The sequence below is a fragment of the Scomber japonicus genome, chromosome 5, assembly GCF_027409825.1.
Source record: "Scomber japonicus isolate fScoJap1 chromosome 5, fScoJap1.pri, whole genome shotgun sequence".
Lineage (NCBI taxonomy): Eukaryota > Metazoa > Chordata > Actinopteri > Scombriformes > Scombridae > Scomber > Scomber japonicus.
The window spans coordinates 26,577,263-26,600,076 of NC_070582.1; the positions used below are offsets into that span (position 1 = coordinate 26,577,263).

General features: G+C 37.5%; 1 protein-coding gene across 1 annotated transcript in view; it reads left to right on the forward strand.

The window, feature by feature from the left end:
- plcg2 (phospholipase C, gamma 2) overlaps window positions 1–22,814 on the forward strand; it is a 31,724-nt gene that overhangs the window by 4,599 nt on the left and 4,311 nt on the right. The window contains exons 2-26 of the mRNA XM_053318620.1: window positions 2,335–2,526; window positions 4,681–4,830; window positions 7,568–7,661; window positions 7,813–7,860; window positions 8,053–8,137; window positions 8,406–8,486; window positions 8,568–8,611; window positions 8,763–8,835; window positions 10,081–10,182; window positions 10,407–10,525; window positions 11,364–11,449; window positions 11,775–11,892; window positions 13,301–13,469; window positions 13,581–13,673; window positions 15,351–15,437; window positions 15,855–16,024; window positions 16,353–16,553; window positions 17,881–18,003; window positions 18,188–18,368; window positions 19,241–19,309; window positions 19,416–19,525; window positions 19,774–19,870; window positions 19,966–20,038; window positions 21,231–21,403; window positions 21,716–21,818. Of these exons, the coding sequence (XP_053174595.1) occupies window positions 2,343–2,526; window positions 4,681–4,830; window positions 7,568–7,661; window positions 7,813–7,860; window positions 8,053–8,137; window positions 8,406–8,486; window positions 8,568–8,611; window positions 8,763–8,835; window positions 10,081–10,182; window positions 10,407–10,525; window positions 11,364–11,449; window positions 11,775–11,892; window positions 13,301–13,469; window positions 13,581–13,673; window positions 15,351–15,437; window positions 15,855–16,024; window positions 16,353–16,553; window positions 17,881–18,003; window positions 18,188–18,368; window positions 19,241–19,309; window positions 19,416–19,525; window positions 19,774–19,870; window positions 19,966–20,038; window positions 21,231–21,403; window positions 21,716–21,818 (2,833 nt within the window). The 5' untranslated portion in view covers window positions 2,335–2,342. The remainder of the gene's footprint in view (window positions 1–2,334; window positions 2,527–4,680; window positions 4,831–7,567; window positions 7,662–7,812; window positions 7,861–8,052; window positions 8,138–8,405; window positions 8,487–8,567; window positions 8,612–8,762; window positions 8,836–10,080; window positions 10,183–10,406; window positions 10,526–11,363; window positions 11,450–11,774; window positions 11,893–13,300; window positions 13,470–13,580; window positions 13,674–15,350; window positions 15,438–15,854; window positions 16,025–16,352; window positions 16,554–17,880; window positions 18,004–18,187; window positions 18,369–19,240; window positions 19,310–19,415; window positions 19,526–19,773; window positions 19,871–19,965; window positions 20,039–21,230; window positions 21,404–21,715; window positions 21,819–22,814) is intronic.

Sequence of the window (22,814 nt, forward strand, 5' to 3'; positions counted from 1 at the left end):
ATGTATGTTAGGCATGTTTCTTAGTCAGCTGTTTGGTTTCTCTTCTCTTCCTCTTAAACTTGTCATCCAGTAGAGATACTGAAAACAGGGTCAGGCAATAAAGGAACATACAGTAGAGGGACTTTGAGCCAGAACTCGATTAACAGCACCTACAGTCTGCTTTACTAACAGGAACAGCTGAGACAATTAGCTGTGGATCAAAACAAAATGAATAAACAACTGTTTTGACAAGTGAGTAACATTTTAGTCATTTTTTAAACATTCACTGATTATAGCTTCTCAAATGTAACAATTTGCTGCGTTTCCTCTTTATATATGATCCTAAACAGAATGTATTTGTTCAACTAAAACAAAGAATTTCAAGATCCCTCCTTGTCCTCTGGGTTATAATAATAATATTGCCAATTTTTTGACATTTCACTGACAATATAATTAGTCAGGAAAATAATCTGCCACTTAATTGATATTATAAAGACCAGCTCTGTAGATTAAGAACGCAATATGACCAAAACATTTACTGTATGGCCCTCTGGGACACAGGCATCAGCCCCAAGGTCCAAAATAGCAGGAATATTAGCAGCTTGCTATTATTACGAGGTGAAATCAGGAAAATACTGGCTTTTGTCAGGCCAGTACATTTAAAAGGACCTGTATTCTGGACCTAAAACTGTCATATTGTGGAGAATATACAGTGGCTCATTCATCATGACTGAACTGACTGAAGTCATCTTGATGAGTGGCAATGACAGGGGATGATAAGTCAAGCTGAGTATATAGGAAGTGGGTGAACACATTACTCATTACAGTAGAAAATGTTACTGTCACATTCATGGATTAAAAAGTCAACAGAGAAACTATAGGGGGGATAAGATAATGTCTACAAATACTATAGTTTTGTGGTCTAAGATGTCCTATAGTGCCTGCCATACATTCATATCTCTCTCTGAGGTGTATATGTCATCTCCTTATGTCCTCATCCATATACACAACCCTATTTCCCCAAATAATATCAATACTGCACAACCTATTGAATAATGTATTTAGAGTTTGTTATCTAGACAAGAAACTGTCTATGTCTGGTTGTTGTTGGACTTGAATGAACCATGATGTAAGAACACAGGAAATTGTACTTTGAGGTTTAGACATCTATTTAATAAACAATGAACCACTGTACAAAACAGATGTGCCACCACGTACTAGTCTAAGGTGAGAAACAAGACAAAAATGCTTTATTAATACACGTTCTTCAGTCTGTCATTAAAGAACGTAACACTATGTTAATGAAACCAAGTGAAAACAAAAATCTTCAAAGTTTCTTCCTGTATCTTCCTGCAGTAGCATAACCAGACAATTCATGATGTCCTAAATTAGTGTCTTCCAAAGACCATAAGATTTTGGGGGACACTGCTACATGAATAAGCTTGTTTGCACATGCACAAAACCTGAAGCTTTAAAACCATTGCAGGAGACATAAATGTGTTTCAAGAAGATAATTTTACTCTCTGGCTGATGGCTGTTACTATAAAGGTCTAACAGCCCTGTGAAGTAACAGCACGTAACATGATTACTGCAGGATGGCTGCTCAATACTGTGTTTTAACCATACAGAATACACACCACAGAAATGTTTTCATTTTCATTTTTGGTGGTCAAGATTGACCCTGGAACTGTAGCGTCCTGTGGATTCTGCTTATCCTCTGTAGTTCAGAGCTTATCCCTCAAAAATCTGTACTGTAGGTGTTGTGTACATTGTCATTGTAACACAACAGAAAGACCAGAAATGTGTTTATTTAGAGGGCATGAAACATTGCCTTGGCTTAATCTGTACACATTTTATGTGTGTTGGTGAATGACTGGTTGATTAAAGAGACACTATAACAATTTTGAATTGCACTTCTATAAAGTTGAGAGACTTAAAAGAAACAGTAAAACAACAATAATCCAAATTGAAGCAGCAGAGGCCACAATATTCTGACTTTTATTTACTTTTTAAAAACACTGCATTCATTTATCATAATGCAAGCCGTAGCATCTTTTTGCAGACCCAAATTGTTTAAATTCTACGCTCCCAGTTTATAACACAGGCTTTCTGTTGTTAATTTGTTAGCCCAAACTAATATAACCCTGATGATATGACATACAGGATGAGTAGTAGTGACTAAATAAGTGACCTTTATCTGTAAAATCAGTAGAAAGCCCATTGAAAGCTATTTATAGCTTCCAACACATATTTGGTTAGATGGGAGGAACGTAATGCAACATGTCATATTTTAAAAGCAGGAAGTACTTGATCTGTCAGTACATGAAATGAAAACCTCTCCCTGTCCCCCCTCAGCTGCAGAGATGGCTCACTGGGGGCAGCAGGGGGAGATGACGGAGTACAAGAAGAGCATGATCAAACGGGAGATGGAGATGGGCGTGGTCATGACGGTGTTCCGACAGAAGGCGGAGCGGCTCACCGTGCAGGTCATCATGGAGACCCGGCAGGTGGCATGGACACGCACCGCAGACAAGAATGATGGTGTCTGTGAGTATATTAATAATGCATCGTAATCATCATCATGTTTAATATGTTATAAAACACTGTGGCAACAGTTCTTAACTATGTATACTTTTATACTATACTACTATGTATAGCTTTTGTTAGCGATTGGACGCTATTTCATGCAATGCATTTTTTATTCAATGCATGATGAACATAGTGATGATTAGATCTACTGTCACTTAACAACACATATTGATTACTGACATATTATTGATGATTAAATCATCTATCTGACTGAACACATTTATACTATATTACCCTATAGTAGCATTATTGAGCATAGTCTTGCTCCCAGGTTTGTTTGCATCATGGCAACTTGATACACTTTCCTGTTGCTTTTCCCTCTGTTCCACTGATTGATGGTGATGGTAGAAGAAGAAGAATAGCAAGAATTTTTCAATAAAAAGAGTTTAAGCTAGAGAGGATGGATGTAAACAATGTACAATTTAGAAAATAAATGTAAATATAGTTTTTTATGTGGAAGAAAATTTGTTCAACACGTTTGTCCACCCTCAAGGTTACACATGATGTGGTTTGAAGAGAAACAATACATGTATAAATCTACAGGGTACCTTTACATTTCCAAAACCCCTTTACAATTTCAGTTCATTAAATTACAAAAATGCACCACAAACACAACTAAGTGCACTTCCAGTGTATAGAAAGTCCTACAAGTCTTAGAGGCAGATATACAAATCTGCAAACCACAACTTGAGTTTGGTGTTGACGAGTAAAAAAAATGAAAAAAGACAAAGTAGAAGAAAGTCTGATTATTCTTTAACATGATGTATGTACATGATGTATGTAAGGCTTATACATTCAGCAGTATATATTCACCATTTTGTGTCATCTGCCATGATATGTCAGTTATGTAATCAAACGGAAATCACCATGGCTGAATGTTGAACTTGTTGTGCAAGTGCTAAAAGATGCACGTCCACTGACCTGATACTTGATGTAAAAAACTCAGACCATACTGAAGTAAATACTTTTAAAAGAACAGTCAATAAATCTCTCCTACAGGAGCCATGTTTTTCATTGCAGAATGATACTACTTTTAAAGCACGCCTTAATGGGAGTCTGAAAAATACTGTTCCTCTAAGATGATATTAAGGATTGTTGTGTGTTGGATGTTTGAAGGCATTTTAAGCTACCACATATGCTGGTAATAGTTACAGCTTTCTCTATGCTACTTTCTTGAATAAATGTTGACTCTGTTGTTCAATCCAGATTCTTTATCTTATCTTTCCTTATCATGTTGGCCAGTACACAGCACAGTGCAGTACAGTAAAGTAAAATAACAGTATGCAGTTCCTGGACTGTAGTATTGTTGACTGGTTTGTGATGTAACTGTAAAAGCTCTACAGCAGGGCTATCAAACTCATTTTAATTAAAGGGCCACATGCAGCCCAATTCAATCTCAAGTGGGCCAGAGCAGTAACATCATTGCATAATAACCCACAAATAATATAGAATATATACATATTATAACTTTACTATAATAAACAATCTATTTATAACAGATGAACAGCTTGAGATATTTTAACAATATGATGTCTTAGTCTTTTAGACATTATTTTGTACAGAAGCTGCTGATTGACAGCATTTTGTACAATGTTCAATATATGAATGTTTTAAATAAGACCACAATATGTATTCATTGTTTTTTCAGGAGGATTGTATTCTGGTCAGGGTGGAAAAAAACCTCTGAAGCAGCAGAAAAACTATTACTTTTCTGAAATTTTCAAACTTTGAAAAGTTATCCAGTGGGCCAGATTGGACCCCTTGGTGGCCCAGTTCTGGCTGCATGTTTGACACCCCTGCTCTACTGCACTACTTGCTACTATACTATTTGTGAATGTGTTTCAGCATATTAACTGGCCCACATCACACTGTTTCAAAGTGTGAAACGAAACAAGGGCCTTAAGAACACTCAGAGTCATTTTATGCCTCAAGTAGAGGCAGCATGAAAACTGAAACGAGTGAAACTGAAAGACAACTGTTTATCACACGTGTTTCATGATGCCTACAACAGATTCAATTATTTCTTTTCTCCAGTTGCTACTACAAATAGTAAATCACCTCTTCTTTTAAAAATAGTAACCATTAGAAATATATTTTTGTGTTGTTTTTCAGTGGACCTGTTTGAGATCAGAGAGATCCGTGAAGGGAGGAACTCCAAGGACTTTGAGCGCTTTAAAGATGGCAAAGACAAACACAATGAAAATACCTGCTTCACAATCTTCTACGGCTCACAGTTTGTTCTCAGCACCTTGAGTCTGGGAGGTAATGCATTTCATTGTTTCTGTGGTCTCATATGTTCCAGCCTTGTGGATATGTGAAGAGTGAACATTGAGCTTCAAGTAAAATTCATTTAAAGGGTTTGATGAGGGTTTGAAAATGAATTTGCTTTGCATTCTCCGCCACTCTGAAATCACACAAACAAGTATATATTAAACATATATTAATGAATCACTTCTAGGGCGGCACTATACATATTTAACTAAATTAATAGCAAGTATAGACCACTGGATATAAAAGGGGGACATAAACAAAACCTTCAAATGTGTGAATTATTTCAAAAGTGGAGACGGCTTCCATTAAATATATAGTTTCAATACAATGTATTGAAGGGGTACAGCTTCAGAAGTTGGGATCTGTGCCCATCTAAAGACGGCAGGTATCTGTTCTATCTGCAGTCTCTCATTAGAATGATGTTTGACACTGTCGAGGCAGAGTTAGGCACACCAGATCTGCTGGTTATACTGGGCCCAATCTACAGTAGACTGTTGCAAAATAGCCACCAACAGGTCTGTGCTTCTGTGTACATCAAACTCATTGGTTATGATTCATTATTCTGAGCCATTTTTAATGCACATTAACAGGTATGGTCAAAGTGTTACCTGGAGCTCTGCATTTTTATTTACAGTGAGGAGGAACATGTGATAGAGATTGTTTAGGTTCGACTTTGTACAAAAGTGTGTTAATATAAAAACTCCAATCATGTCCAACATCACGTGTATAGTAGTCAAATTCAGCAGATTTAAATGAAAGTAGAGTCATTTATTATTACACAGAAAACATGGAGATTACTTGATCATCAGTATGTTCAGAGGAGTGAATTCAACTAGGCCTTTCACAATACATTACATTACATTATCCACTTATACAATAACCTAATTAACAAAATCATAATGTCGAAATATCTACTTAGCAAGTAGTGTCCTCCATTCCTCACTGTGCATGTCCTCAATTGGAGACTGCAGAAGTGAGGGGCTTCACTTATATGGAATTAAAGGTAAATAACACAGCCCATAATAACAGTCTGTGTTTTTAAAGAAGTGTCGCCCACTCTCCAATCCCGACCCCCACCCCCTTGCATTATTATGCTATTATATCATTATATCAGTGGTATAAAATGATCTTCATATGTCAATAATATTGTTTATCACGATTATTTCTGAGACATTATATCGTCCAACAAACGTAGTTATGGAGAAAGATCTGTGTTTAAAAGGGGATGAAAGTAGAGAATATGCTTGGCCATGATTGCCACAGCCTCCGACACACTCACCTAAATAATGTTTATCACTTATTCTTTCTAACTAAAAGTACACTAAGGACCTGATTTACTACGATCCCAAATAGTGGGTACTAAATTGTGTGCACAGTGCAATAGATTGCGCTTTTCATTTGTGTGAGTTTTGAGGGTGATCTACTAAGAATAACTGCGTACATGGAAACACACAATAGTATTTAAATGAGGGTTTTGTGTCTTAATGGAGAGTTTGGATGAGCAGAAAGCTGCAAGCACAAAATGAAACGTGATCAGGTTCTAGTGGAAGAGGTTAACAAATATATTGAGTTATAACAAAAACTAATATTACCAGAAAAACCGACATATGGGAGAGTATTTGTGACGAAGTCATTGCTGTTAGTAAAACCACAAATATTCCACTCCAAAAATATAACACGTGGAAAAACTCCTGTCCTGTACGTATTCTGTCATTGTGCCTCCTTCTCCTCCTCTCCACAGTGACAGAAGTCATCTGAGTGCAGTGAGCGTCTAGAAATAATACCTTCAGGTTATGTAAATCACAATGCGTGTGCTAAATAACATATTTTTTATAAAATATATTTTTCTCCTCCCTGTATTTTGCACACTGGGGTTGAAACGCCCCATATTACATATTCATTATGGCAAACGTATGGACAGCGTGTACTATCTTGCACAGTTGCAAGATGCAAACCTCAGTGCACTGCGTTAGTAGATCAGCTTGCACATCAGCACACATTTTTACACATGCAAACCTTTAGTAAATCAGGCCCTAAGTGTTCCCCCAATCTGTTTGACTGTGATCTGCACTGTGTACTTTCTTCACGAAAATAAAGCCCTCAGTTGTTATTGGAGTACTTATTTGCTTGATCTATTTGCATCTTTTAAAAAAACTTTTAACTTATTATTAACTTCTTAACAGTGTCACTTTTTCTGTTGCTCCAGGAAGTGTGGTCAACTGTTGGAACAATCATCTAATCATTATCTAGCTTGTTTTAGGAGTAGAGAAGACTGCTATCATTTATTTTATGTTAATAATGTATTAATTAGCATTTACTGTACTTTCATATATGCTTGGTCACTGTAAATGTAGGCCAGCCCTTGTTGATAGATATTTTACATATATGTTAATACTTTCTTTATTTGAAGAGGGTTCAGAGTCTTGTGAGGTAATATTATTAGTTGTTAGGATGTTATTTTGTCACTGCGATGTTTAATGAATTCTATAGATCCTATCAGATGATTGACACTATGATAAGAGCTTCTTTTTCTAGTTTCTTATCCCATCTTTGAGAAACTGGGAGATTAACTGCTATCCCCATATTGTACAATATTCTCATTCACAACCTGCAGGTATTTTCTTTAAGTTTTTTCTGATCCTCCTAATGTTTTCAAAGCAGATCCACTGCTCATCATCCCACAGTGATAAGTGATTTGATCATTTTTTACATTTTGCTCGATTTCCAGCTGATACTCCGGAGGAGGCGCAGAAATGGCTGACAGGACTTGAACTGCTGAGGCAGGAGACATTGGTGGCTCCATCTCCAGTTCTTATAGAGAGGTAGACACACACACACACACACACACACACACACATACACACACACACACACACACACACACACACACACACACACACACACACACATACACACACACACACACACACAGTCATTGGATTTATTGATAACATTGTCTTCTTTTTCTTCCAGTTGGCTGAGGAAGCAGATGTATGCAGTCAATCAGACAAAAACAAACAGGTATTGTGTTAATACACTTATTGCTCTCTGTTTCATTGGTTACTCAGTCATTCATACTAGCACTACACATAATTCAGAAAATCAATGTTATGCAGTGTGACTGCAGTGATATAACTTGCTACTATGTGCTGTAAAATCCATGAATACCTGCTCTGATCCACTGCTGACTGCATGTCGTGTCTCCATTCTCAGCATCTCCATGAAGGAGCTGAAGGCTTTGCTTCCTCTGCTCAACTACAAGGCTCCTAGCTCTCGAACCCTCAAAGACAGATTCCTGGTAGTCTTCTTTTTTCCCCTTAATGTACCCTCACCAATGTCACAAAACATGTTGCTGTCTTCTAGTTAGATCCTGTATGAATGAATCCATGTGTGTGTAGAGTTTAGGTCATGGTAGACCTTTTGTTCACATTGACTGTACATCACAGAATGTGTGTTTTAAGTTCTTTCTCTGGACTGCGGTTGCCAATTTGTTGTTTTTAGAGTTGGGACATCATGACATTTTCTTAGTTCATCTATTGACAAAATGATCTCATTCTCTTTCACAGGAAGTGGGAGCAAAGAAAGACCGCCTGGATTTTGAGCAGTTTCATAAATTGTACAATCTTATAATGTTTGAACAGAACGAGGTAAGCATGAAATAATCACATTAAAGTAATTTTTTATTTTAATGCACTTTTTTAAAATTATGTTGTGTTTTTTAAACTCAGATCCTTGAAGAGTTCAAAAAGGAATCATGTGCTTTTATTCTTGGGTGAGCTCCTGTTTCTCTCATCCTTGCTCATAATATCTCACTGTGTGGAGTCAGGACATGAGGACAGTTTGTAGTTTGTCGGCTTGGTCTAACTGTGTGTGTGTGTGTGTGTGTGTGTGTGTGTGTGTGTGTGTCCTTCTCCGCCTTACAGTAACACAGATAAGCCTGATGCCTCAGCAGTTCTGCTCCATGATTTCCAGCGATTTCTCATCTACCAGCAGAAGGTAAAATAAGCTACAGTGAATGATAAGTACACCAGACAAGAGAGGTGTTATCCTAACTTTGCATGTCTGACTCACCTTATCTGCTTCTGTGTGCTCGTCAAACAACTCTTCACTGTTTTCCATTCCGCATAATTTTTTACTGTAACAAATACAGCAACACTACAATTCTTATTTATTTACTTTTTGTATTAATACCCAAGTCACTATTGAATATTTGCAATGTTCTTACATTGATAATAACACCACTGAATCTTATTATCTTATTGATGTAGTAATTAAAATTTATGTTGGGATTACATTTTTTTAGCTACAGCTTTTATGACTCAAGATAAAAAGCAAAGACTTGGCAGCACTTGCAGTTCAGCTGTTATTTTGTTTTATTGGGATATGTCGCCTGTGTTCATTGACATCTTTTGCTTGTGGTCACCTTGTCACTGACATTTAAGCAAATGTCTGAATAGTTTTTAAAGAAGATGTACAGTGTGAAGGATTGACTTCTGCCACAGCGGTCTGACTTTATTCTACAGCAACGTTCACCATGGTCATGGTGTCTCCTTGCAATATGCTGTTAATTGGTTAATTGTGTTTTATTTTGTATTCATAACAATATGATATCATAACACAATCTGGCTCATAATGAGTTCTCAATACAGTCAGTCACTGTACAGTTAAACTTTCCACATAATGGTCCTATTATTAGTAAATAATCTAATTATTATTGATAATATATAAAATACTGTTGTCTGTGATACATACTGCATCAGAGCTAATTTTCACCTTAAAAAAACAGCTACACAAAGTAAGCTAATTGAGCTAGTTGAGCAAGATGTAAGCCAGTTAAGGGTGAAAGTAACTTATATTTGTAGTGGTTTTGGTTGTGTCAGACCACATGACTACCTCAAGTGTGTGACCATGTGTTCACAATTTTGAGAAATACATGAGAGGCCATGTGAACCGATCAGGACTATAGCATTTTACTTTTATTTACTGTACCCAGGAAGTTAAAAGACAAAATAGGAAATGAAACAAAATGAATTAAAAAAGGGCAGACCACATGAGTGTATGTATATGTGTCAAAGGGAGAATAAACTCCCAGTATTGATTTATATTTTATTGACCCTTGGGGTAACATTTTCTTGCTTTTATAGCCTGTTTTATAGCCCTCTTTTCAACACAAACACAGCAAATTATTAATAGTGTATATATTACAATTCCTCTCTCTGTCTCTGTCCCTCTGGCTGTCAGGAACCATGGGCCAGCGATTTGAACCAGGTCAGAGAACTGATGACCACCTTCATCGACGACACAATGAGAAAAACCAACGACCCTGAGTTTACCGTCAGCGAGGTATTCTGCTCTGCTCTAGAGATAGAATATGCAAAGCTATAACAGACTGTGATAGACGAGAGAGTGTTTCAAGAGGTGTAACTGTTGTGGTTTGGAATCAAGTCAGACATTATGTGGTTATCATTTTATTAATATTTTTAAGGTGCTACTAAAATGAATCACATAAATAATGAGGAACTGAGTGGATATTTCAATCTGAAGTCTCTTCTCTGTGTCATCACTAGTTCCTCAGTTTCCTGTTCTCCAAGGAGAACTCTGTGTGGGACGAGAAGTACTCAGAGATCAGCAACCTGGACATGAACAACCCTCTGTCCCATTACTGGATCAACTCCTCACACAACACGTCAGTATGACTACACACACACACACACACACACACACACACACACACACACACACACACACACACACACACATATGCAATATAACTAATATGTGCAGTATATAGACTCAATCTGCATTACACTTATCATGAAAGAGGCTGAAGTTGCTGACTGATCACAATGCAGTTTAAAATATAATGTGTAATCATTTATAACTTTAAGTTATGTGATAGATTTCATTACAATCTTTCATTACAACCTGGATCCCCACATCTAAGAACATCTAAGTGCAGTCCTTATGGATTCTTCATTTATGGTACATTTCCCTTGCAGATGATTGCCTAAATCTTACTGAAGGCTTATCAGAAAATTAAACCAATGATATTTTTTAAAGGGGCACTCCACCAGTTTAACATTTCAAGGTCGCTTTTACTAACCATACTGTGAAATGTGTTTTTAAAATGTCTACTGTGACTGTGATGATGTCATCAGAGTTATTGTGGCTTCAAAGTTACAACAGAAAGTATTTGTTACAAACTTGTGGCGTGGAGTTTGAAAGCCTCTGATGAAAACATACAATTATGTTGCATTATGGGAGATGCAAGATCTTTGGAGGATCTCCTCATCAACATTTCTAACTGCAGAATAGATCTAGATTAAGTTTATTACAGAGCATGTCACCCAAAGAGTCTCTATACACTAAAGTATTATTAGCTAATTAACCAACAAGCAAACAGGACCAAAAACATAACCCCCATAGCAGATGAAACAATACATAACCAAGTTCTTAATTTTGTGTATATGTATTAAGTATATGCAATCTAATCTAGTATGTCTGTGTTGTGTGTTGTTCCACAGCTACCTGACAGGTGATCAGCTTCGTAGTGAGTCCTCCACAGAGGCTTATGTACGGTGTCTGCGCCTGGGATGCCGCTGTGTTGAATGTTAGTATATAGCAGTTCAAATGTAGTATACTTGGATCATGGATGTATTTCATTTCACACTTGCCAGGAAAAACAGTTAATTGCAGTTAATTTAATCAAATCAAATAGATGAGTGTGTTTATATACTGTATGCACCACCTGGGTTAAATAATTGTTAACAAAGTTTAGGTGTAAGCACTTGCCTGTAGTTCACTGCCTGTAGCTCATTTCTGGTTGAATCTTAGTGAGGACCAGATCCTCGTAATGATTTTCATTTTGAAGCCGTTTGTTTATCAACATTTGTGCTTAGTATGTGTGTTTTCTGTGTGGTGCTGAATCTGTTCAGTGGACTGCTGGGAAGGACCTGGGGAGCCAATCATCTACCACGGCTGGACCAGGACGACCAAGATCAAGTTTGAGGATGTGGTTAAAGCCATCAACGATCACGCTTTTGTCACCTCAGAGTAAGACTCACAAAACACAGTGTTTCTCTGTTTGTGTTGTTACACAAAACCAATGGCTGTGGCAATGGTTACAGTTGTAAAAAGTTTATATTAAATCCACTTCAAACTCATGAACTCCTATTAATTTTCAATGGGGTAGGGAGATGCCTTTGAGCAGTGGTCCACAGATGAGAGTGTAGTTGCATTGATCAACATCCAGGTCCAAAGGTTAGAAAAAATGAAGGTTTTAGTTTCCGAATGTATTTATTATTCACTTGGTGTTCAAATAATGGTGTGGCGTTATGACAGAGTCCTTTAAATGTGGTTTTAAATGTGTAGCCACCTGAAGACCACTTACTCCCATTCTTTTTAGTTGGGTATTTAAAATAAAATGTTTTGTCTTTCTTTATAATTTAATAGTGACTATGAATTTTAAATAATTTTACATCCATAACAAAGAAAACTGAATGTCTTATGAGTGTTCTCTTTGTCAAAATGTGTAACTGTCTCACAATTCTGGCACCTTTACTTGCAACATCTCTGTCAAACCAGGAAGCACCAACATCATACACACACTACCCTTTACAAAGATGGCTGTTAAGGATAAGCATCAGCAAATCAACTTTGAATTAATAGAAAAAAGCCTTAGAACTTCTCCGTCTTCATTTGTAATCATTAAATGTATAACTTTTCTCCAGTAAAAGTAACCTGGTTGCCTCCTCTATCCATTCTTATGTGGTTATAGACTTGTGGATTGAACATTTTTGGTTAGTTTCTGAGTGTCTTAACTTTCCCTGAAAAAAAACCCCCAACAATACTGGATATGCCATGCCTAGGTGAGACATAGTTATGTCATAAAACTAGAAATGAAGGAAATTAAAAAATGACACTGATCACAGGGATATGTGACTCCCAACTTGCTTGCAAAACCATTACTTTATAATGTAGTATATAATATAATGGAGTATTGTTCTTTTTGTCCTTAAATATTTGTATTTATTTCATTAAGCTGTTTTTACATTAAACCTTTTTAAATGACTGTGATGATCTGACTTGAAAATGTTGGATGAGAGAAACCAGGAAAACTCGTCAACTATACTATGAGTGTAAAAATTCTGGAGATCTAAGAAGTAGAAGGGGACGCTACAAAAATGTAAGAACACAGCGCAACAGAAGATGGAGAAGGAGTCAAAGTAATTATGTTTGAAAGTAAGATGGGGTATTCATACCCAGTGTGAATGACTAAAGCAACTGAAAAAGAAATTTGAAAGATCAGATTTGGAGGAGAACTCAAAGAAAAATATCAACCTTTTTGAGTTTTCCATTGTTATCATGATCTCACAACAACCAACCACTGTCATTTCTCTAAAATGCTACTCATACTGTCCATATAAGCAGTTTTGTGGATAACCATGGCGCTATCCCTCAGGTATCCAGTCATCCTGTCCATTGAGGAACATTGCCCACTGGAGCAGCAGCGCCAGATGGCTCGTATCTTCAAAGAAGTGTTTGGAGACAAACTGCTGACTGAATCTGTGGAACAGATGGCTGAGCAGCTACCTTCACCCACACAGCTGAAGGGCAAGATCATACTCAAGGTAATTGAGCATTATGATGTGTGACAGTATTTACAGATTGAAATAGTGGATTTGTATTGGATTATACGTCCTGATGGCCATACCGTCACTCTGTTTGTTGTTCTTGTGCAGCACAAGAAGCTCAGGGAGGGAGGAGCAACCACCAAAGATTTAAGGAAGGGGCAGAAACAGGGACAACTGGAGATGTGGGACCCTGTGGACCAGGTACTGTCTTGGATGTCAGATGATCAGACTCCTTTTACTCCAACAACTAAGATTTAATCCGTATTTCCCAAAACGCTTTGGAAACACACATTGAACGTGTACTATATCTCCTTTACACCTGACCTGATGACTTGTGATATTCATAATACAATGCAATGTTTAATTGTAGTCTACAACATACATCGTACGTACAGCTACACGTAGTCGGCAACCCTAGAGTTCAAATATTTGTCAGGAAAATGGTCAATTAGAGTATATTCACTTTTTTTGTAATTCACTGAAAGGAACTTGTCTTTGTCCATTTCATGTCTAACTGAAATTAAATAGCATTTTTTGGTCTACTGCAGCATTATAGTATCTGCTGTGTAAATCATTTTCCTGTGTTCACTTTTGACAAAAAGTTACAAACCACAAGGGAGAAACTTATCACTTATATTTTTTTAAATAAAATATTGCTCGGTTATCAGTTTACATAGATTATGTCCTTCCGTCCATATAGCCTATCAAAGCAAATATTTGCATAAAGCAATAATGTCAGCGTTCATAGGCAGAGCAGACAGTCACACTGAGCCTGATAGCATCCTGCTACAACAGACTCAGACTCTGAACTTCAACCCACACTAGCTTTCCTGTTAAAGTCTCCTTCTTATCTAACGCACATCTTTTCCTCTACCTTAGCTTGTTGGATGAGCCGCCAAACAAACATTTACTGAGAAAAAGTGCACTGCTAACATCAGTTAGCAGGCTAGCTAGCTAATTAGTTGCTCAGATGCCACACACTAAACATCACACGTTCATGTTCATGACATGTAGCTATAAAAGTTTGCTCACTTTGTCTCTCATTGTCCTGCTGGAGTCAATGCACACGCCCCTCCTGCTAGTTGAGACAAAAAGGAGCATTTCTGATATTTACCTAGGCAAATTTTTTCTTTATAATTAGAATAAAAAAAACTGCAAACTGAAACGGTATTCATGTCTACTTGGATAATACAGTGCATGTATGAGAGGGGTTTTCTGTCATGTAAGGATTTATTTATATAATTGATTTTTTTTGTTCTATGTGGAACATTATACTGACTAAACTGTAGTCTGAGTGCTATAACGATGCTGCTCACAGGCACTCAGATAAGGAACTGTACATGGTGGAGGCTAGAGAATGAATGGGTGTTTGTGTGAGGGTTTTTCCCTGGCTTGCACCTATTTTGTATGCTGGTAGTGCTGTGTTCCTGAGGTGTTACAGTGAATGAGTCAGTGACAAGACACAGGAAGGCATTTTTGGTTTGTCCTTGCACTGTGCTGAGCAGAGAAAAACCTTTTGTGGATTCTCCCATACACATGGCCAATAAAAGTAATGATGTCAGAGTTTATTGTTTATTATGATCAGGCAACATACTCTGCTGAAACTGCCAATAACTTGCATAGCTAGTATAATAGATCTTCCTTGAAAGGACACATATATTGATAATTTTTGGTTGGTTAAAGCTATGTTGCTTTCATGATTGGTTTATTTCCTTCTACTGAATATATGGTTGAATTGGTGAAATTTCAGTGATTTATGATTTAACTAAACTTGCAGGGTGTAAGTTTAAAATAGGTTTCTATTTGTTCAGAAACTCTGCCTGTGTCAGCAGTTTGTGTGCATGTGAAGTTAAGTTCATTTTCATTCATCCTTTTCAGCGGTGGAACAAGCACTACTGTGTGATCTCTGATGACAAGCTGTACTATTCAGAGGAGAATGAGGAGGAGGAAGAAGATCTCAGAAAGGTAAAACCATAAACCATCTCCCCCGCATGGACTAGTACTGTCCAAAAGTCTTAGGCCACCACTAGCTTTGGGGTTTTAGCAAAATACAGGAAATATTTACACACAATTAAAAAAACACAATTTTCAGAACAAATGGCTTCTACAGGCAAAAGTCAGTATTTGGTGTGACCTCCCCTGGCACTAAGCACATCTTGAACTCTGACTGCCCTGAACTAAACTTTCAGCACTTCTCAGAGTTCTTCTTTAGATTTAGGCAGCTTTTATTTCTTCCTCTGTCCAGGTGACTACATACTGCCTCTATAATAGCCAGGCCAGTTGTCTGTTTTTCTCTCCAAATATGATTTCCCTGAATGAGCAGTGTGTTTGGCATCGTTATCATGCTGCCTGTAAAAACAGTGCTCTTCTTGTTTTTCTCAGTTCCAGGACCTGCACTCTACCGAGCCATGGTTTCACGGTCGCATGAAGGAGGGCAGGCTGATGGCCGAACGACTGATCTATGATTACTGTGCAGAGACCGGGGGAAGAGATGGGACCTTCTTGGTCAGGGAGAGTGACACTTACGTGACAGACTTCACTCTCTCCTTCTGGTAGAGTATCCAATTGCTTGATTTTACTGCCAGATAGTCCAACCAAAAAAATGTGTAGTTTTTTGTGTGATACACTCTCCAATTCTAGATGAATCTTGGTAGCCAGTACACCATCTTATTGTTATGTGTTAAATCACCTTAACATCCTTATCATTGGAATTCAAAATGAAACAAAGAAGATTGAATATTTTGCAATATTTTGAATCCCTAACTATACCTAACCAGTGAAAAGAAGAAAAAAAGTTCCACAAGAGACACTATTTATTGCTTTTAGGTTATAAAATAGTGTAACATATTTTAATCTATTGTCTTCTTTAATGTATTTCAGGCGCAGTGGAAGAGTCCAGCACTGTCGTATTCGCTCTGGTTCAGAGGGAACACACCAATATTTCTTCCTGACGCCAAACCTGCACTTTCCCAATGTGTATGCTTTGATCCAGCACTACAGAGAAAACCCGCTGCGGTGCCAAGACTTTGAGCTGCGCCTCACTGACCCTGTACCTCAGCCCAACCCACATCTAAAAGAAGGGTTAGTCATACATGAACATACAGTACATGAGACTAATACATCACAGGGTGGTACCTTGATATAATGTTTGTAAATAAAAACATATATTTATTATTCCCCCAAAGTTTATTTAAAATGTATTTTAAACCCATAGTTAAACATGTAACATTTAAAATTAACATATTATTGTGTCTAGTTCCGAGATATTACAAATTGGAGATGTGTTTAGCTTAGCATAGCTTGCCAAAAGTGAAAGCATATCTTCCAACCTCATTTTTACATGTTGTATAGTACATTGGTAAGTTACTCACCAATGTGGAAGTGCTGACAGGCGGTGTTTTGGAATTTCAAACAGTGATGTTACATATCTTACATCAACATAGTTCATAGGGTATCTGTTTAAGTTAAATATCAGATGAATGACAAGTCTTTTTTATTCAAAGTCACACATTAGGATTTATGTTATGATATATACATTATCTGTGAAACTGAATTATCAATGGAGTCTGAAAAGTAGTAAGGCTGACAGTCAGAGACAGTTTCTGTATTTTCGGAGCAACAGGCCTTAGGAGTAGTGGCCTTTGTTTTCAGGGAACTTGGCCGTTGGACAATGTCAAGTTTTTCAACTTCTTGATGTTTTGGAACAATGGGCCTTTGGGACAACGGGCAGTCCACCTATTGAGAGGGTTCATGTTCCAATAGTGGATTTTTTTTTTTGCATTAATGGAAAAGTCAAATCATTTTTAATGAGATTTTCTTACTTCTGAAACAGAACTTGGACGTTTTCCCTCAGCTCTCCATAAGGCTGCTGGATGACACTTTTTTTTTTTTACAGAATTAGCAAGACTAACAGTTCCTCTCTGCTTCCCATTTGCCTGCTAAGCCAGGCTAGGTTAAACATATCCTGGATTTATCTCCTAGCATATTTCTCAGACAGGGTCAGGGTGTAAATGTAACTGTTGCTGTGCTGATACCAAGTATTGAGCTGATACCATTTGTGAACCATTATACCAAAAACTTTGTCTTTGATCTGTTGTTTTGGAGGTTTACTTCTCACCCTCTGCAATCTCACACTTGCATAGAGCCAACCACACAAGCATGGCTTCTACTTTTCACTTTTTCCTTTCGCTCTCATACACCCACATACACATAGAAACCCCTCTTCTTTTCTTCAGTTCAGCTTAAATCCATTTAAATATCTTATACTGACCTGGTCTTAAAAGACATCTGACATATGACTGAATACAATATATTCTGCGTAATGATCCTAACACAGAAACACACATACAGTATATAATTGTAACTTTCCTTGTGTGTGTGTGTGTGTGTGTGTGTGTGTGTGTTACAGGTGGTTCTACAGTAGCCTGAGCAGAGGTCAGGCCGAGGATTACCTGCTGAGGATTCCCAGAGATGGAGCTTTCCTCATCAGACAGAGGGAAGGAGAAGCAGACTCCTATGCCATCACTTTCAGGTTCAGTGACACTTTAAATAAAATGTTTTATTTTTTTTTTAATTTTGAATATGTAAATGAAAAAAGAGAAAAACATTATCAGACAAAATGAAAATGCATGCACCAGTCAAAGACAAATAAAGGAATGAAAGAAAACAAATGAAGGAATGAAAGCACTGTGAACGATGATTTGTCCGTCTTTCAGAGGTGACGGGAAGGTGAAACACTGCCGGATCCAGAAGGAGGGCGCCATGTATCTGCTGGGCACCACTACAGAGTTTGAGAGCCTGGTGGATCTGGTCAACTACTTTAAGAAGAAGCCACTGTATCGCAAGATCAAGCTTCGTTACCCAGTCACCCCTGAGCTAGTGGACCGTTTCAGCACAGTGAGTTACTGCAGGAGACACACAAAAACCACAGGGAAATACAAGAATGTCCCTGCAACAGCAAATAGTAAATGAAAAGAAACATTAAAATATAATAAAGATTGATTTAATATTAAATAATTCAGTAGGTCTCATTTTACATCAGAACTCACTGGGATCCACTGGTCTTTTGGTAAGATCAAGACATTTCTAAGAGATGAGAGAAACTATTAGGTTATACCATTTCCTTCAGATGATGAATTGCCAAGGAAGTTTTTAACACAAGGTAATGTTACCTTGTGTTTAAATTGTGTGACCAAGTGATACTCAATACACAAAAGCCTGAATAAACTGGAGCCAGAGACTGCTGCACCAAAAATATCGATCTTATTGACAATGCATAAAATAAGACTCAATTTGATTAGGAGGCAGCAAAGCAGTTTCAATAGAAGGCCAGAATGCAGGCCATAACAAAAGAGGAGTGTAATAGATTGCACAGTTAATACATCAGTTAAATCAACAATAAATGAACAATGTGGGGCTAGACTGCACTATCAGTGAGGTTAGTGCAGAGTTATGTGTAAATGGAGGGAATTGTAATATGTAGGCAAATTATGAGTAACTCACCATTACATACAAGCCATTCTACACCAAATTACCAAAACTGTTCTACAACACACAAATTTACAATTTACAATTCCCAGAGCCCCAGTGCAAGCTAAAAACTGATATTAAAAAAATATTTTAAAAACATGCCTTCAGATGTCCACAGAGCTGTTGCACTGTTTTTATCATTGTTTGTAGGCCCACTGACAGCATGGCTAAAACAAATTATAAAATATGTCACAGGTGGATTTTTATGTCTGATATCAATTGTGTATTCTCTTTCACAGGAGAAAGACTGTGCCTCTCTGTATGAAATGAAGACATATGTGGAACCCAACGAGATTGAGCCGTCACTGGTGTGTATACGCCACTATTTTCTGTCAGCTTTGGCTGTTTGTTATAATTTGCAGTTTCCTTTAATATACATAGACATTCATCATTGTGTGTGTTTATCTGCTTTAGCCTCAGAGCACTGTTAAGGCTATATATGCCTACCAGGCTGTAAGGCCAGATGAGCTCAGCTTCAATAAAGGCGCTTTGATACACAACGTATCAAAGGAGAATGATGGATGGTGAGTATGTATACACTCACACACACACACACACACACACACACACACACACACACACACACACACACGCGCGCACGTTGATAGCAACTAATATTCATCTTTCTTTGTCATATCTTAGGGATTACTCATATTATGTCCCAGCATCATTCATTATAGCTGCATACTCTTGTTTAGCATGTATACGAACACACATACACACAGAATAACAGGACTGTTCACTTTCTTCTCCTCACTTCTCTTCACTAAAGGTGGAAAGGTGACCATGGTGGAAAGCTGCAGCTGTTCTTCCCAGCCAACTATGTAGAGGAAGTGTCCAACAACACCAAGCCTGAGACCAAAGGACAGGTGAAGATTTAAGCTTAAGTCACAGATGAATTGAAGGTGAAAGAGCACAGTGATTGACTGGATATCATCTCTGTATGTTTTGTGCATGAAAACAGGATATGGAAGATAATCCACTGGGGGAACTATGTAAGGGTGTCGTGGACATCTCCAGGTGCAACATCCAGAACTGTGAGTACATGCTGTTTGACTGTCTGATGTAGAGTTTTTCTATCCTAACTAAACCTATGATACTCTGAGTTGTAGAACAACAAATTAACAAGGCTCACAAACTAACAAAAAACCAATATCTTTACATTTATAATATATCAATTCTTCTGCCCTGCCTTTTGCTGGCACATTTCTTTGTCTCCCAACTGTACTACCACAATCATTAGAAGAGTGTGAAACCGTTGTTAGGAGTGTATATTGCGCCACCCCTGTGCTTGTGCATATACACGTGTGTTTCCCTTTTTGTTTGTATTTTGTGCACATTGCAACTGCAGATAGAATAGAATAAAGAATAAAAATGAAGTGAAAATTATGACTAAATATTAAATAAAAGGTATAAAGAGGAGAGAACAAACTGTTTTGAGATAAACGGAAATAAACTTTGCACTATTAAAGTGTAGCAAGAATCCTCAATATCATAAAAAAGCTCTGTTTAAACATGACACTTGAAAGGTGACACATGACAGCCTGGAACAATAATGATTCTACTGGCCTATACAAGCATATATTGCTCTTTATTATTTGTCACTTTATTGTAAAGTCGGATGTTTTCGGTGTTGGTCAGTAGGTTGACTATAAGCAGGTTTTGATCTGATCCTCTGAAGTTAATCTTCCCCCCGAGCAGATTAGCTGTTCACCACAGGTTACTATGGTGGCCTACCTGGGTTAAAAGTAAACCAGTGATCCACCACAAATGCCACTCTGCAATAATGTGCTTTGTCAAAGTTGGGGTACTTAAGTGGGGCAGATTGGAAGAATGGTTAAAAAAAAAATTATAGCAAAAGAAGCCAGAATATAATTTTAGTTTTTAATGTGCTGCAAAAACTGGATAAATAATAAATGGATTTCCCATTTGGCGAATCATCAACTCATCTTTTAAACTCCATGCTTCAATTTGTAACCTAGAGAATTAATCCCAAAAATGTAATTAATTGACACCAATACATTTGAGAGATGAGGGTTGAGAATTATCTTTTTGCAGGCCATTCAGGCTATTCACATTACTTCCTATGTTGTAATATGTAAGAGGTTGAACCCCAAAATTAGAATGGAATTATAATTTTCCATCGCTTTTACAAATTTGGGAGAAACGTGCATCCCTCTTCACCCTCCCTCACCATCGTGCCTCCTCTCCTCTTCTCCTTGTTTCCAGTGAAGAATGGTAAAAACAAGAAGCCCCATGTGTTGACCCTGCAGGACAAAGAGCAGGACAGTCTGCAGTTTGACCTGGCAGCAGACTCTCTGGAGGAGCTGTTTGCATGGTACCAGGTGGGCTGGGACATCACTCAGAGGGAGATGAACAAGCAGTACAACAGAGAACAAGAGGTTGGTATCAGATGGTATATGATAATATATGGAGTGGAGGACAATGACACCTCAGTTTGTGAAAATCTAAAAGCGATCTTTTATAATTTTGCAAAACATTTGAATCTTTCTAAATCATACTATGCATGGAAATAATGTTCACAGTTTCGTTTTACATGCTGTCAGTCTTTGTTACGCTGGCTCAGACTGCATCAAAGTACTGTATATGACTGAAAGAAACTACATACTGTATAACCACAGTTATGTGTTTCATTGTTGGTCTGTCAGCATTATGTGTAAACAGGAAGATACTTTTTTTCTGTCCAATCTCAGATCAGGCAGCAGGAGGAAGTGGAGAAGAAGGCAGAGGTTGCCATGGAGATGTCGGACTTGGTGGTCTACTGTCAGCCGCGCAGCAAGGACAAAGACCGCTTTGGTAAACACATACAAATGCATGTATTAAACGCAAAGACCTGTGCTCACAAGCTTCATGATGCTGGGATAGGTAGCCTCATGGTGGTGTGAAACATGCTCCGAGACAAACTCTAAAGTGTGTACAACAAGTTTCAGAGCAGGCAGTTGTAGTGCCTTAAGCGTCATACTCATTCATTACAACTAAATGTTTCTTTTCATTCATTTCTATTGTCAATTTTTAGAACTTAATTCTTTAGAGCAAAACCTGAATATAAACTGTGGTTATATCTAATTGTATAATTAACTGGCTGTAAATAATGTCTCAATATCTAACAACCAAGCAAGTCACTATACTTGAATGAGTGTAAATCCAAATACTCAAATTTGAAAGTGAAGTGAATATTCTGACACTGTAGATTTCCCCTAGATGTCCATTAGTCAGAGACAATAAACTGTCAAATGACATACAGTAGAGTCATTAAATTATATGTTTAAGGAAATGAAAGAGGTGTAAGAACAAAAAGACACATTTTGTTTGATTGTGGCGAGGCAGCAAGCATTTACAGCAACTAGAAGCAATATATATTCAAGTTAGACCTGTCAGCACCAAGATAGAAAATGTCTATCAGGTCATTTTGTGTTTTCCTCCATAGCAACAATAGCAAGGGTCATAATGCTAAGCAAAGCTAACAGTTTCCTGGTAGTAGCTTAATGAGGGGAATCATTTGTCTCTTCTAATTCATGAAGTGTACTGTACTCCTTACAATTTTTGAACTTCTCCTTAAAGAAATTGCATGTACATATCTTCTAATTCTCAAGTGATGTGACCATATCCATAGTATAACCAATTTAATTGTACACTGCTTACATATGGTGATATAAGCTACTGGTAGTGAGCCTACAGGTAACCAATGAGAAAGTAACACATTCATTTTTTTGTGGTGTTTTTCCGCCTAAACAGTCTATTCAACTGTGTGAAAAAATGCCTTTTTAGCTGTGAAAATTGGGAGTGCTGTAG